Genomic DNA, 16313 nt, shown 5'->3' with positions numbered 1-16313 from the left:
TTCTTCCAGCATTCTTCTTAAAAGACTACCACCTACTCAAAAAAGCCTTAACCAGCCAGTTAGTGTATACCTGGCACTTGAATGATACGCTATCACCATCTCACTCATCAGAATGCCCCAGTAGACTTATCTACCAGATGAAAAATGCTTTCCAGGATGAAACATTTAAAAAAAATAAATGAGACCATATTACCCTCCCCTAATAAACTGACTCCACAAACTGACAGAATGCCTTGATAGTAAGTGTCCCCACAGGTTTTGAAGTGAGCTACCTAAGCTTTATTTTAAGTGGCCATTCAAGATTACCATAAAACAAAATATATGCCTTATCTTTTCTTAAAATGCAAAGCGTGGCAGACATTTATCACCACTATACATTTTGCCCTTAGTAAAAACACTAAATAGCCCAAGATGCAGACCAAATTCAGAATTGCATCACCACACTAGTAAATATAATACTGGTCAATGATTAGAGCAAGTAAAAATGATCAGACTATAAACATTTGTTTTATATAACCCCAGAGAAATAAATACAAAATGTATATGGTGACTGATACTTTTACATTAAAAACATAAAAAAACTACATACCAATTTATTATTTTGGGAAACTGTGGCTGCAAATGACTGGTCAACATTTGGTCTCCAATCTTCTTCCAGTCTTTGCATTCCTTTTGTATGAATAAGAACTTCTCTTTCTTGTTTCGAGACCAGCTTAGGAAGTTTAGCTTCCTGATTATTACGTTGCTCTTTCTCCCTATAGGATTCAAGCTGTGTATAAAGTTCATCTCTTTCAGACAGTAGGGCTTCAATTTGTTGCAAATACTCCTGGATTTGATCTTTCAGTTTTGTATCATTCAGTTGAAGTTCATCCATTTCTTTCTGGTAAACTACTACTTTCTGATTCAGTGTTTGGACTGTTAAGCCAAGCCTGGAAACTTCTGATTGAAGGGTCTGAACTTCTATAGCCTGGCTTTGCTGATAGTCATCTCTTTTTTCCAGCTCAGCTTCAAGCTCCGGAACCTTTTCCATTAGGTGATGCAATTCAGTTGTTTCCACTACTCTCTGCTCTGCCATTGTCTTGATTTGTAGATCTCTCTCTAGAAGATTCGCTTCTTTTGCTCTCAGTGTATCTTCAAGTTCTTGAATCCGAGAGGAAATCACCCTCACCTCAACATCCCTCTGAGATAACTGCGTTCTTATAAGGTTATACTCCTCCTGAAATGCTTCGTACTGTATTCTTAAAGAGGTTAGCTCTTTGAAGTGCTGCCTTGAAGACTCCTGTACATTTTGAATATTTTGTTCCAAAATTTCCACCTCCATTTTAAATTGAGATTCCTTCTCTTCAAGTAACTGCTGCAGAGCTTCTCTAGCAGTTGAGACAAGTTCTAGTTCCTCCTGAAGCTCTTTCACTTTGGAACCTAGCAATACATTTTTCTTATTCTGATCTGTATCCTCCTTCATATCTAGTGACCCTTTCTTCAATTCATTCTGAAGATTCTCCCCCTGGTCTTCCAACCCAAGATCATTAAGGTCATCCTGGCTGTCACTAATTTCATGACATACAGGACCAAGCTGTGCCAACTCTTTTTGAAGCTTCTCAATTACTCCATGAAGTTGATCTATCTCTTCTTCTTTATCTTTACGCAACCTTTCCTGATCACCGCGAAGATGCTCAATAAGTGACTCAAGTTCCTTAATTTCAGATTTTTGATCTTCCACAACCTGAGTGAAAGACAAAACAGAAATGTGTAGATATAACTACTTCCTTTCAAGCATCAGCATTCTGACCATTCTTAGGTTCACTTACTAAAATATTTTATACGAAATTAAATTAGATAGATCGTATCTTTGAAACAGCCAGCTAACCAATGAGGCTTGATGTGGCTTACTGAAGGCAAGACTTGAAAACGTTATCGTGCCAGAAAACAAGTTCTGTTATAACAAGAAACAAACAAGGGATGCTCCAAACCCAGGTACAGTCCAGGGCTAGTATGCTGGTGTGAAAACCAGTATAGCTACTTCCTCCCTTGGATCTGGAGATGAAGCACCCCTTCACCCGTCTTCCCAATAACAAAATTTGAGAATATCTTTACTGCTGTGTGTTCTCACTTTAAAAGGCTATTTCTTTCCCATCCTGGCTGCAGAAAGAGGGGAACTTCAAGCAGCTACATTTGCTTTAGATTTAGTACATATTCATAACATTGTCTGATTAATTATGCGCTAGTGCCATGAAATGTGTTCATCATATGTAACAAAGGTTAAATGCAAATATACTTATATATACTTGTATCTTCAATGCATGTTGAATTCTGGGGACTGAAGGACCAACCCCTGTGTTTTAATCCCATTTGAGAGTATATCACAAGAAAACAGAGGATTAAAACAGCAAATTAGATATTAATAAAAATATTTTACCCCATTTATAAATCATGCAGCAATACTGTTGACTGCTACAGACCATAAAATTAAAGACTCTGCTGCCTTGGTGTTTTTCCTGCTTTCAGCTTTTAACATATGATAATTTTATGGTGACTAACATCTGCAGTTATGCAAACAAACTAAGATAACGGTAATAAGAGTAATTAAAACTTATATTTCAGAGTGCAGGTTTACCCATGTAGGGACCAGATCTGAGTTCTTCCCCTCCTGGGTACAGGACTGTACAACAGGTTAGGCTATTTTAGACTTCCTCTGAAACACTAGTTACTCTCTAAAAAAATCCCACCAAATGAAAAATACCAAGAGCATGACTTGGTATGGGAAACTTAATCTTAAGACGACTGTACTACTATTCATTGACCAATCTATTTTCTTCAGGCAAAACATCAAAACCTATTCTATTTCTTGTATCAGAATATTACATTCTGCCAAAACCACTTTTCATATATCAAACAACCAGTATTAGATAAGTGTTCTCACCTTATTGTCTGTCGCATTTTCCAGCTCATGCTGGAGTCTCATAACTTGCTCATTCAAATGATCAATTTCTTGATTCTTCTCTTCAAGCAAGGCCTGTGGAAACTGCAAAACTGATGATTCACTGTAATCCAGGATCTGATTTTGCTTCATGCTGAGTTTTGCTATGTCCTCCTGATTGGAAAACCAACGATATGGATTATACTCTACTATGGTGGCAAAACTATCCATTTTTGATGTTTTTGTCAAGCCAACAATATTCTGGTGTGTGTGTGTGTGTGTGTGTACATACACACACATACAAACTATGTATAAATTGTATATAAAAATTGTATGCTGTAGTTTAAGTATGTTAACATTTAATTAAACTCACAAAATAGTTACAAAAATTATAAAATGAAGATGATAAAACACTGAACCCTACAAAGATGTGGGTCTCTGAGAAAACCAGTCAATGTACCTTAAGTTAAAGTTATGTATACCTTCAAGTGAGCATTCTCTAACTGAAGCTGGCTGATGCTCGTGGTGTTAATATTTTTTTGCATCTCTAACTCCAAGGTCAGCTGCAAGATTTCATCATTTTTATTGATCAGGTTCTCTTTAAATTCTTCCACTTGCTCTAACAAACTTACTACCTAAAACACAGAAAATATGTAATTGTTTAAGAGTTCTTTTGTTTAACCACAACAAAAAGAAAAACTAGATTAATCTAATTAATGTAATTAATTATGGAGATTACAGAACTGTAACCACCTCATAACTACAAAGGCTTTTTAAGTAGAGTTTACATAAATATATTTGAGATGAAAGAGCAAGGAAGCAGGCAACGTCCCAACAACCTAACTAGGACTTCCCAATTCTAATCCAAAACCCTGTGTCCAAAATTAACAATGAACATCTGCAAGATCCTTAACCCTCAACTCTACTTCCCCCTCTGTAAATATGAGGATACTATTACTATACACATTCACAGTCTAAGTGTTAGTGAGTTTGAATAAACTGCATGGCTTTGTCTGCCGAGCTTCTAACTTTAACTGTCCCTTGAAGATCTCAAAAGCAAGTTAAAAACTGGGTTTACTGGGAAAAGGAGCAAATCAGAAATGATTTGGCTTACTCTAGCAATAGGAATGGCACTGTAAATGACAGATAATAGGATATTTGGAATATTGCATCCTCTGTGCTAGAGCATGGTTTTTGCAGAATTATGCTCTTTTTTCAAAGTATGATTCTTCAAGCCCATACACACAGTTTCCCTACATGCAATTTTAACAAAATTTATAAGCAGGACAAAGAGCCAAAAGACATCTTTGCTATAAAATTTGTAAGCAAAAGACAGCTTGCTTATAAATTTTACCTGCTTATAAATTTTACTAGAGAGAGCTTTGTTATGTAAAAATGAAAAACAGGGTCATGACTTAACATTGTAGACATGAAATTAAGTAGATATTTCAAATCTTAATACCTTACAAAAAGTGGCTTATGAGATTTAAACATATTAAGCAGATTTAAACATTTAAAAAATATCTGAAGCATACATGTTTTCATGCGAGATACCCTAAAATATAGACATCTGTAAGAATGTTCCTTTAAAAACATGCCTGGAAAAATGGGACAGGTATATGTATATTGATACAAGTCAAAATGCATGCTATGTGAGAGAAATAGCTTATTTGGGAAATTAGAACTTACAGAAAAATTCAACTTTCATATTTTAAATAGGTTTAATTTTGTTAGGATTTTAAGTAGTTTCTTTTATTAAAATGAGGAGTCCACATGATAAATTCATCGATCAATAGCCCAGCTCTAAGATTAAAATTGTTTTAAGCTGGTGTATGTAAGAATGGCAAAATGGATTAAGAATGATGAATTTTAACATATTTGCTTTTAATTCATTTGATGAAGAAGCAGCGAGTGACTGGGCTTTGATGGTGTGGGTTGTCCCCCCTCACCACCCCCAAACACCTATCTTTATATCAAACTGCCTGTAAACTGGCAACAAATGTCATCATAGGACTTTTGTCAAGAAATCACGCCAGATTCCTCAGAAATGTCCTCATGATACATCCAGATTTTTTTTTATTCTGGGGGAGGCACATATTTAGTCTCTATAGCAAGCAAAATAGAGTTAATTTTTTTTTTTAATTGCTGGTTTACACAATATGTTTCTGCACTGAGGATTTTTAATAATTACATCTTACATTTACATTTGAACCGTATCCATCCATGCTATTGTATGAAGAGTAACAGAAATCTCAATAACTATTTAACTATAACATTTTAACTATAAAACGTCCCTGTCCAGCCTGCATTTTAGGTTGAATAAAAGGTACCAAATTTGTGGCAAAAGTGTGGTGTGCAGTGGTTCCTCTAATCTGGTCAGTTTCGCCACACACCCCTCCACCCCTGGCTGGCAAAGGGGCCCTGGCGCTTGCTACTGATTGGCCAGGAGGCAAAAACTGCATATTTAAAGCTGTGGATTTTGCCTCCCAGTTGATCAGTAACAAGCAGCAGGGCCACCAGGGTCTCTCCATCAATTGGGGGTGGGGGGGAAGAGAGGGGAGGGAGGTGCACAGGTGCCCTGCCCCCTGGTCGCCACCTTGGGACCGTAAGTCCCATCCCTTAACCTCCGACCCTTGCCACTATAAGTCCCTCCTCTTGCCCTGGAAGTAACTCGGGGGGAGTGGGAGAGGAGGTGCAGTCTTAGTACCAGAAATCCCACCCTGTCACATGGTCCATGTCATAAAAAGGCCCACCTACCTGATACTAAACCTTGCCCTTTTGTAAAACAAGTTAAATCGATGTGAAAATGTAGTTGTAATGACCTTTTTAAAAGCTGTCACTTGTCTAATGTCAGCTATATGTTATATGAAACAAATCCACTATTTTTATGCAACTTATTAGAAGTCTATTTCCACAAAAAATAAGGCTATAAACTGTATTTCTTCCCAAGGAGGAACAAATTATTATATTAACATCACCACCTATAGTCCTGGTTCAGCGAATATTCAGGTCTATGTATCCATATCCATTTTGAAAAAAGATATTTAATAATAAACACATAAGCATTGGTTTATATCCCACTAACTTCAGTTGAACAAAACAGAACATTAATGTTATTATCTTTCAAAGTTATGATTTTGTCCTCTAAATACAGCTCTAAATAAAGCTGGACAGTTAGGCATGCACCCCAAGTAAAATAGAAGTAAAATACTATACCATAATTTCAATCTAATAAATAACTCTTAATACTACCTTTAGAATCCTTTGCATATATAATTCATGTTCTTTTTGTTTATTCTCTTGCATGCTCTGCTTGATGCTGAGTATACATGTACTGTAGCTAAACCAGCAATCAATAAATATAAAGTAACATGGCCTAATACTGAGCACCCTATGCTGACTTAGGAAGTAATTAGCATACTAAGGAAGGTTAAATGCAGGAACTAGGGAGCTGATGAGAAACTTCTGTGCAGGTCTGACAAGGTCAAATACTAGGAACTGCTTTTGCAGGTACAACTTCTGAGGAAATCTCAGTATGTCGCACAAGGTGGAAATAATACTGAGAGCAGGCACCTAAGAGCATATGTAATTGTCACCAAATCAAATACTGTCTGCTTAAGAGGCTATTGGAGGAACTATATATCTGTTCAGTCTCCCCAAAAAGTTGGCTGAATATCTAAGCTTTGAGCAGAGTCCTAGCCCCAATGTCTCTCTCCACCCCACCCAGCATGTACAGCATATGCTGATTTCTCTCCCCATGCCCTGCCCAACCCGGCCCTGCAGCTACAGCATGCACCAATCTCTCTCTCTCTCTTCCCCACCTGAACTGGCCCTGCAGGTACAGCACGTTCCAATCCACAGTGTCCCAGCCCCATCCACTGCTTACACCAGTTCGCGTGCCAAAAGCAGTGCCAGGCAGGTGCCAGCATCAGCTGTGGCTGCTGCTGGCAAGTTCCCAGCAGAGATTGAGGCGACTGCACTGATGCATCAGCTGCGGACTCCGGCAGAAGCCCAAAAGCTGCCCACCATGCCGGCCCCGCACTGCTTCTGGCAAGCGGGGCAGGAGCTGGTGTAAGCTACAGACAAGGCTGGGATACACGACCCAAAAGCTGGAGGCATCGGCTCCCCACGAGCTGCGTTACATGACCTTGTGGCTGCCCACTGACAGGCCGGATCCAGTACACGGGGTTTATTTTGCCCACCCCGGCTTAGTCTCTCACCATAGCAATGCACTGAACAGCAGTGTTAGTATCAAATATACCTGTCTTTCTTTCGTTAAGAGTGCTTCCTTTTCTGCCTCTAATTGTTCCTTAAGGACATGATCTGTATTGCCTTCTATGGGTACTCTGTGCCTGGCTTCATCCAACTTAGACTGTAGGGCGGAGATCTGGATCAAGTTGTTGTATTGCTGTTGTTGCAATGCCTCTTTATCCTGCAAAAGTTAAATTTTAGTGCAAGATTTAGTATAAATTAATAAACCTAGATAGAGCAATCTAATAAAAAAATTACAATGAATAAAAGTACATAACCAAAACGTGGTTTAAAATATGAATCCAAAAATGCAACCAAAAAAGATAAAGATGTAAAATTTATAACCCATGTTAAGTCTGCCTTGAAAATGTAGTTCTCAGTCAAATAATATTTCCTACAGTACCAGACAACTTGATTTTTTTGATTACCCTTACATTTTATTTTTTACAGCCACCATTTTATAAACACTCCAGTTCCTTATTTATTATGAGTAGTACTTGTTTGGAGAAATAACATGGCTTTAAAAGAGGGAGATTGCTTCCCAAGTATAACTGAAATTGAAGTCAGGCTATGGAAAAACAAAATAAACTGAACTTTAAACAATTGCATTTTTTCTTTAAATCAGTAACTGAGCCAGCATTACAACCAAACCCTATTAAAAGATATCAAATCATTTCTGCTAGATCAGTGGTCAAGCTACAAGCTATTTTTTTGGGGGCATTTTTATTTTAGCCCTAATCTGATTTTCTCTCTCCCTCATTCTTCTTGGGTAAAAGTATTCTCAGCAGGGAGCACAGGCACAAGGGATAAACCAGTACCTAAGAGGTCTCACCTAAAGGCGAACTAGATATTTGTAATTGCTATGCTGGGAGCACAACTGGGAGGCAACTTAAAATTTAAATCCCCTCTGAAGTCAGCCAGCCCCTTTTTTCTCTTGCACACCTAGTCTATTAATTGCTCCATACACTGAAGTCTAACAAAGAAGGGGTATATTTGTTTCTTTATATAATTTGGAAAAAAGAAAAGATGTTTCACCTCCCACTAAATGGTTTTAATAATAACAACAAACTGAAAATAAAGTATTCAGATTTTACCAAGGAACAAATCCAGATTAAAAAATAATATATACAAAGTTGTTAAATTAAATTTACTTTACAATATAAGGCAGTATTGTCACAGACTGACCAAGCTTACAAAAGCCAAGTACTTAAGGTGAGTTAGTAATGTTTAGTTTTAAACAGCTAAATTCTTAGCAGCTGCCATTGGCCAGGCTTGAACACCAGACCAAAAAGAGTATTCTATACGTGAAGGAGGCTTAAGGGAAAAATGAAGGCAGAAGACAGGCAATCGAGGAGGACATCAAGATGGTCTCCCCCACAGCTGACATCATTGGTAGGATAGTGGAAGTGAACTTAATATGAAAGAAACTTTCCCAACTAATACCACAATATCCCATGGGAAACTGCCAGGGGTGGGAGAACTTAACACAATAATATGTGCTTTTCTCCCAGGTAAAACCCAAATTTTTTCAACACATTTTATAGGATTCAGAATACAGGGTGCTAACCTGTCCCTCAGGTCCACTGATAAAACACTGAATACAAACAGAGAACAATTATACCTTAATATTAGTGATTCCTATTTTCTAGGGTACATATAAAAAAGTCTAAAAAATGATTAGCACCAGTTTGAAGTTCATCTTGTTGCTGATAAAAAGCCTCCCAATGACAATACGCAACAGTTTTCTTCGAATAATGAACTGTAGGGCTAAAAAGTTCTTCCTACTCATTAGATAACAAGGTTACTATAGTGTCTTAGAACCATGACGACACGACAGACTACATTTAAAATGAAGGTTTCACATAAACATTCTATTGTTGTCATGGTGATCTAGTTAAAATATGAATTCAAGGGTAACATATAGCTCATACAAATGCTGTACTGTGAATAAAGCTATTTTAGGTGCTCATATAGGTGTAATGAAACAAGCGTTCTAGGTTCCCTAAACAAACCCTCCTTTGGCACCCCCAAAAACATGAAAAAGATTGATCCAGAGGGAACTTCTGCAGCACAACAGTAACTGAAGCAGCAATTTACAGATCACCAACTTGAACAAATTAAAACGATTGGCCTAAAATAAGATTGGCACCAAGAGAGTTTTCTTTTGTGTGCCTGAAGGTGAAAATTGTGGTTTGCACTTGAGTGGCTAGAAATGTAGTTCTAGTGCTATGTTCTCCATATAAAGGACACGGTTCTCATATTCAAATGTGACTTTCTATATTCATTTTTCATATGGACTGCTCTCCAAATTCTGCAATGTGTATAATATCTTAATTTAACATCTTATTTTTATCTTAAATAAATCTTAATTTAAAAGGACATTTTGGGCCATCTACAATTCCAAAGCGTGTTCCAGTAAATTGGTCACTACAACATGAACCAGACCAGTGAAAAAAGTTCAATGGGTCAAAAATGAAACCTGTTTAATGAAAAACCAGGATTTGAGAACTTTTCATTCCTAACAGAAGATCCCAGAACAGATCCTTAGTGGAATTACCAAGGCACCTTTTAGTCATAACTACCTGGACCTAAATTTTAGTGGCATGGCCACTTCATTTCTATATCCATCTTTGTAGACCAGCTTGGACAATGTATATATATCAGGTACAAGATGAAATTAAAGAAAGGAGTTTATTTTTTTCTACCAAGTGAAATAAAAAATGGATGCAATTGTTTTCTACCTATTTTAACAAAATTTAAAACCTGAATGTTAAAATCAATTGAGTTTTTGCTACTCCTAAATCTTCTATTTTGAATTTGCCACATTTTTATTTACAATATGTAAATTTTACTGAAGAGAGTTGTCAATGGTTAGCTGATGCTGGGACTTTAGCTTAGGACAGTGATTCTCAACTACAGTAAAGCAGCACCCGCTCAGGGATGCTGTGATGCAGTTTCTGCTACCACTGTAGCAGCCAGGTAAGATTGCCCTGTGCACACTTCTGCTTCATCAGGACTCTGTGATCAGCCTTTATCATCATCTGGAGGCACAAATACCTGGTTAAGGAGCACTGAGGTAAAGTTGAGGCAGCACCAACAGTAGTCCTCAATCAGGGGTGCCATCACATTCAAAGAGCAGGGGAAGGCTGCCCTGACTCTAAAAAGGAATATGATGGAGGCAATTTTTTATTCTGGTGCAATTATCTTACAGGTCCCTTCCAGTTCTACAATTTTATGATTCTATGAATTAGGTACACACTTTAGTTGATGATCCACAAAATAAGGCCAAATCAGTGCACAAGAAGTGTGTGCTGTTGCTGGCTTTGCAGACTTAACAGGAGTACAAAGCAGTAATATCAAAACCTAAGATAACCAGACAACTTAAAAAAATACATACAGCATGAAAACCAGGTAATTAAGGTTCCTTTTTACACAGGCAGTTTTCAAAATAAAACCACATTTAACATTCAGTAGCACCTTCACAATTCTTTATAAGACGAAAAGTGACCCAACTATCCATTACACATTCCCTTACTGCCAAAAGTGTTCTTAATAAAAAGCAACCTTTTCAGTACTTAAGGAAAAAATCTGCTCAAACCTGTCTATGTAAAGATGCCATTAAATTTAATAGGTTCATTGACCAGTTGATGGAACAGACATTAGAAGTCATCCTTTTTGGCTCACTGAGGGATATATATAAAGATTAGTCATAGATTCATAGATTGTAAGGCTGGAAGGGACCTCTTTCAAGTCAATTATATAATCCTCGTTAATTATATAATCCTTATCTCATCCCCTGTTATCTAAAAATTACTTGTTTTAGTTCAGTTTCCATTTTCTTCATTCTTTGCAGTTCTTGCTCCAAACAGCTGACAGTTTTTGAGACTTCGGTATTGGTATGCTCCATCTCTTTAATCCGTTCTGCCATCTTCTCCATTTCTTTATCTCGAACTGTAACTTCCTGATGTTTCTGCTCTTTTTCTAGCAGCAGCTTATTGTAATCATCCACCTTCTCTTTTATCTCAGATTGTAAAGATTCTACCTACACAGCACACATGAAACAGACATTTTAAAACAACACAACATTTCTATATTAAAAGGAGAAGTCATTTTGTCACTAATTTAAAAAAAATAAATTGATGGCACTCCCCCCTTGAGGTCAGATGAGCCACCATTGTTGATAAGATATCAGTTAAAAGCAAAACAGTATGGGGGACAGAGTAAAATCAACTATCTGTAAATCTTATGCTCAAAATATAATAGTTCTTACAAAGTCACACATGTATATTACATATTCTCACATGCTCAATATTTATTACAGTCTAGCATGCTGTTAAGAGAAAATTTACCCTAAAGGGCATCACAGCGCAATGGCCATAAACCATCTTGAGATTATATATTTTATTATTTATACTATTGCTAGATGTTTTTCAAACACTTCCAGACAGTACATGCTTCAAGGAATTCACAGTATAAACAGAAAGGTCAAGAGAAGTGGAAATGGCAATTTAGATTAAATTAGGATATGCAACTTAATTAAATTCACCATAGGCAGCACAGAGAGGCACTTAAAATGTAGATAAAGTAGGGCTCTGTACATAAGATCAGGGAGATCTTATTCACGTGGAGCTATACGGAACAATGCACTGAGATGTACAACTGAAAGCTTGTAAAGAGAGATGTTATGCAGAATTTCGGAGGTAGGATCAGATGGAAAGACAGTAGATTTAAAAGGGGGGAGACTACTTGAACAAACTCTTTATAAAACAAACAGTATGTTTCAAAGAAAAAGGAAACAAGAGTGTATAAAAATACCATGTAACCAGGACTCATGGTAGAGGTGATATCTTTTATTAGACCAACTAGATTTTTGCCCAAAAAAAATCTTTAATTGCAAGCTTTTGGGCACAAAAACCCTTCATCGGGCATCAGAGAAAAGATTGTAAAAGTTCTCCTGGGTAGAAATGAAAGTTCATATTTCATAGGAGAGTTGAAGCTGTGGTAAAACCTGTTTGGAAAAGTTGATTTTATGTGCAGATTAGGTACAGAGAAAAGTTGGAGTAGTCTGTTCACCTCCAAGTTGTTTGGTGGTAAGCAGGATGTATTCATACTTCCTTCTGGTTAGGAGTGTTTCATATTTCACAGAGGAATAGGTAGATGGAATGCTCTTCTGGGCAGGCATTTCTTCTCTATCACCTCACCAGACAAGAAATGCCCACCCAGAAGAGCATTTAATCTATTTACTTCCCTGTGAATTATGAAATACCATAACCAGAAGGAAATATGAATATATCCTGATTACCACGAAGCAACTTTGAGGTAAACAAACTATTCTCACTTTTCTCTCTGCCTAATCTGCATATAAAATGAACTTTTCCAAACAGGAGGTTTTAACCACAGCTTCAGCTCTCCTATGAAATATGAACTTTCATTTCTACCCAGGAGAACTTTTACAATCTTTTCTCTGATGCCTGATGAAGGGTGTTTGTGCCTGAAAGCTTGCAATTAAAGATGTTTTTGGCAAAAATCTAGTTGGTCTAATAAAAGAAATCACCTCTACCATGAGTCCCAACTGCTTTTTCCTCTAGACCAATATGGCTACAACCTGGATACCTGACACTAAATACAACATGGCCATGGACAAATGTACATATGCACAAGGCCGCAGGAGCATACAGCACCTATTATGTTCCAGCTGTGTGTGCACAAGCTATAAACAAAGCAAAATTGTTCCAACTTTAACCTGTGATGCCCCAGTGAAACAGCCCCTTTTGAAATCACTCCAACTGTATGCTTGTTCATGCCCATCAGAATGTATACCACTTGCACAGCACTTTCAACACATTGTACAAATAACACTAAGAGTAGAAAACTACTGTCCAAGAAACTTCAGTAGAACAGCATTAATATACACAAGAGATGTTGAGAGTAGAGGTTCTATGGGTCATTTAAAAATACGAAACAAACTGCTAGGTTACGCTATGAACTGCGTACGGGCCCAAATAAAGTTTCTCAATTTTTATTCATCTTCCTCCTTTCCAATCCCATCAGCTTTTACCCACAGACCAACCAAAACATAAACCTGTTTTAAGCTTACAGAAATACCTCTGGACAAGAACAACCCCCAAACAGAACCCTATCTGAAAGTGACAGTACTTTTCTCACGGCTGGTTTTGTAGTAAGAATTTGGTAAATTAACCAAGGAATTTTCACCAATACAAAAGAGATGAGGTACAGCTCTTTTGCTAAATTAGATCATTCTTATAGTAAAAATTTCTTTCTAATGCTACCATCCAGTAGCCCTGATGTTATAAAACAGCTATACACAAAGGAATATGTTCCTCAACTTTCACCCCGTGCTCCAAACTTTCAAATGTCATTCCAACCATCAACCATCAGAGTTCTTTTTTCATAAAATAGCCCCACCACATATTCCCCAATTCTAGAGAGTGAGAAACTGGATAAAACTGGATCTTAAACTGTTTATGTTCAGAACCAATCATTTTTGGATCACAGGACTATCTCAGCAAATTCACTGTGTGCAAGTACTATATTGGGAGTGATTCACAACAGTGTATTTATTTTTAAGCAACTACACAGGAAAAATGTAAGTGCTTGCACCTGGATTTAATATTGATCCCACACACACTAACAGCTTAAATTTCTTACCCGCCTCCATGCCTGCCTTCTTAAGAAGTCCTACTAATAGAATGCAGGTACAGTTTTAGATAGGTTGCAAATGGTCAGATTAATACATATAATTTTTAAAATTTCTGTACTTTCCTAACACAAACTCTGCTATTTTATTAGGAGACAAAAACTCAAGCTAACAACTTAGACAGTAAACAAAGATATTTTCAAGCTCTTGCTGCAATACCCTTAATAATCCTATGCTTACAATACAGATCCTTTTTTTTATACCCAGGATTCAATGTAACCACCAAACCAGAAGCATCTCTCTCTAGCGGACAGCAACACAACCTGCATAAACCATCTTAACTAAAAGTGCAACTTTATAGAAAGTGGAACCTTAAAGCAGCATAACTTAAGATGAACATGCACCCATCACTTCAAAACTTCCTACTGCTCTGGGCTGCAACAGAGTTAACAATTAGCTCAGAAATAGAGTGATATATTTAGAAAATGTCAGCAGTGTATGTTGGTATCATCTTTAGAGTAACTGTGCTCAAGTCAAGGTAGAATGAGACATCTAGACAGAACAGGATAAACAGGATATAAAGCTCTGTTAGACTGTAGCAGCTGTGTACATACAGAACAGGTAATGAGAAAGCCACACTGAAAACCTGAAGAAGGAAAATTACAACAAAGGTATGATTCTATGCTGGTTATTTCACAGCTACAACTTTTTTTTCACTTCATGGTGCATATGAAAAAATAGTTTCACACAAGCAAATACATGAGAATGCATTTGATTAATAAGCCAGAAGAATAAAGTGATTACAAACAGGAAAATTAATATATGGCATTTTTCCAGAGCAAAAGATCTAAAAGGATAACATGTAACCTATATTTAGTTACACTGAAGCAAACTCAACATAGAAAGATTAAAAAAGCAAAAGCACAAGGAACTGAGAAGCAAGGGAGGAAGAGGTGAGGGATGTTCATGCTATTTTCCATACCTGTAGAGACAATTCATAGCTCTGAAATGGTTCATTTATGTGAGAAAGAAACAAAAAACAAAAATTAAACTTTTAAACTGAATATCAAACTAATGAACATGTGAAAAAGGACAGATGCAATCACTTTAAATGACAGTATTCTAGTCACTCTCTAATTGAGGCAAACCCCAATATCCTGGCAAGGTTTTACTGAAATGCACATATTTAATTATATAATTTCAGGAAATCTTGCTAAGAAAAATCAAAATTAGACATGCACCTTGTGCACTACAAAAAATGCATGTCAACCAGTTAAAAGTTGTTGAATTTGATGCTCTGCATTTCCTAAAGTATTCGAGTAGTATATAATACACAAATGTGACATTAAGTTGAAAAAGCAGCCTCTGAAGAAATCATTTTTCAATGTCATGGAGGTTTACTTTGGATATTTATATATAAAAAAAAAAAATACTAAAACAGATAAGTCACTAAATATGGTTTTACTCACCCCATGTTCTCTGGGCTCTACAGACATCTGCAATTTTGCTGCCAGTTTTAACTGCTCCTCTAGTTTCTGAATTTCTTGCTGAAACTCATCACGTTCATGTTCTCGCTCTATTGCTTGTTCCTGTCAACACAATAAGAAATATTTTTCCTTTGTTTTTGTGGGAAGAAAGCTGATGTTTGTGTTTTCCTTTTCCCTAATTGTCAATGGCACTCCTAGAAACGTGGTGAGAATTTACAGGAAGGGACAAGAGAATATTTTAATTTATGTAACTACTTAACAGGAAACATTTAGAAAGAAAAAAAAGAAACTCTTACCCACAACTTTACGTTAAAAGGAATTTACAAGAATCACCCTCAGTTTTACATAACCAAACACAGATTTTTTGATAAAATCAAAAGTGTGCTAGTTTGGGCCCATCTTGGAAGTTTTGACCACAAAACATGAAGGAGAAGCTGAATCTTGAACTTGCTTACATCCATGAATTGTCGCTGATTCTTAAGCTGTTTCTCAAGAACCTGAATTTGTTGCTTTAGATCCACAACCTCCAATAACTTCTTTTCTAGCTCCTGATTATGATTCATCTGTTCTTCAAGTTCCACTTCTAAAACCCTCATTTGAGAGCGTAAGCTGGAATAGTCCTTCTCTGCCTGGCACTGCAGTTCTACCTTCTCTTTTGCTAAAAATTCCACTTCCTTAAGTAAACCTACACACGTAAGAAAAAGAGAAGACAGACAGACAGTCAGTCAATCCTGAAACATGTGATTCAAATGCTGTTTTCAAAAAAAAAAGATTACATGCTTTGTTTAATTTTGTTTTCAAAACTACTGCAATGTAAGTCAGCATATAAGGAGGTATTTACAATGGCACAAAAGGGAAGTTGAACATCCAATTCCCCACTGTGCTTTTGAAAATTTCCCTTATAAAGCACAAAATATACACATAAGCAATATAAGCATTGGCCAGGGTAGTTAAGTCAAAGCTCATGTCTGGTTGATTAACAAGAACCAGGTTGTACAAA

At 36.8% G+C, this 16313-nt stretch overlaps 1 protein-coding gene across 9 annotated transcripts in view; it reads right to left on the bottom strand.

Annotated features, from left to right (window-relative positions):
• PCNT (pericentrin) overlaps window positions 1–16313 on the bottom strand; it is a 135782-nt gene that overhangs the window by 39562 nt on the left and 79907 nt on the right. For 8 of the 9 annotated variants that reach the window (XM_019553909.1, XM_019553914.1, XM_019553912.1 and 5 more), the window contains 8 exons: window positions 15769–15998; window positions 15296–15415; window positions 14809–14829; window positions 10983–11210; window positions 7179–7349; window positions 3400–3552; window positions 2921–3091; window positions 590–1723 (listed from right to left, as the gene is read on the bottom strand). In XM_019553909.1, the coding sequence (XP_019409454.1) occupies window positions 590–1723; window positions 2921–3091; window positions 3400–3552; window positions 7179–7349; window positions 10983–11210; window positions 14809–14829; window positions 15296–15415; window positions 15769–15998 (2228 nt within the window). The remainder of the gene's footprint in view (window positions 1–589; window positions 1724–2920; window positions 3092–3399; window positions 3553–7178; window positions 7350–10982; window positions 11211–14808; window positions 14830–15295; window positions 15416–15768; window positions 15999–16313) is intronic. The other variant, XM_019553910.1, reaches the window with a different exon arrangement.

Source organism: Crocodylus porosus, unplaced genomic scaffold, assembly GCF_001723895.1.
Source record: "Crocodylus porosus isolate Cpor-Errol unplaced genomic scaffold, CroPor_comp1, whole genome shotgun sequence".
Lineage (NCBI taxonomy): Eukaryota > Metazoa > Chordata > Crocodylia > Crocodylidae > Crocodylus > Crocodylus porosus.
This window is presented reverse-complemented; position numbering and strand designations above follow the sequence as displayed.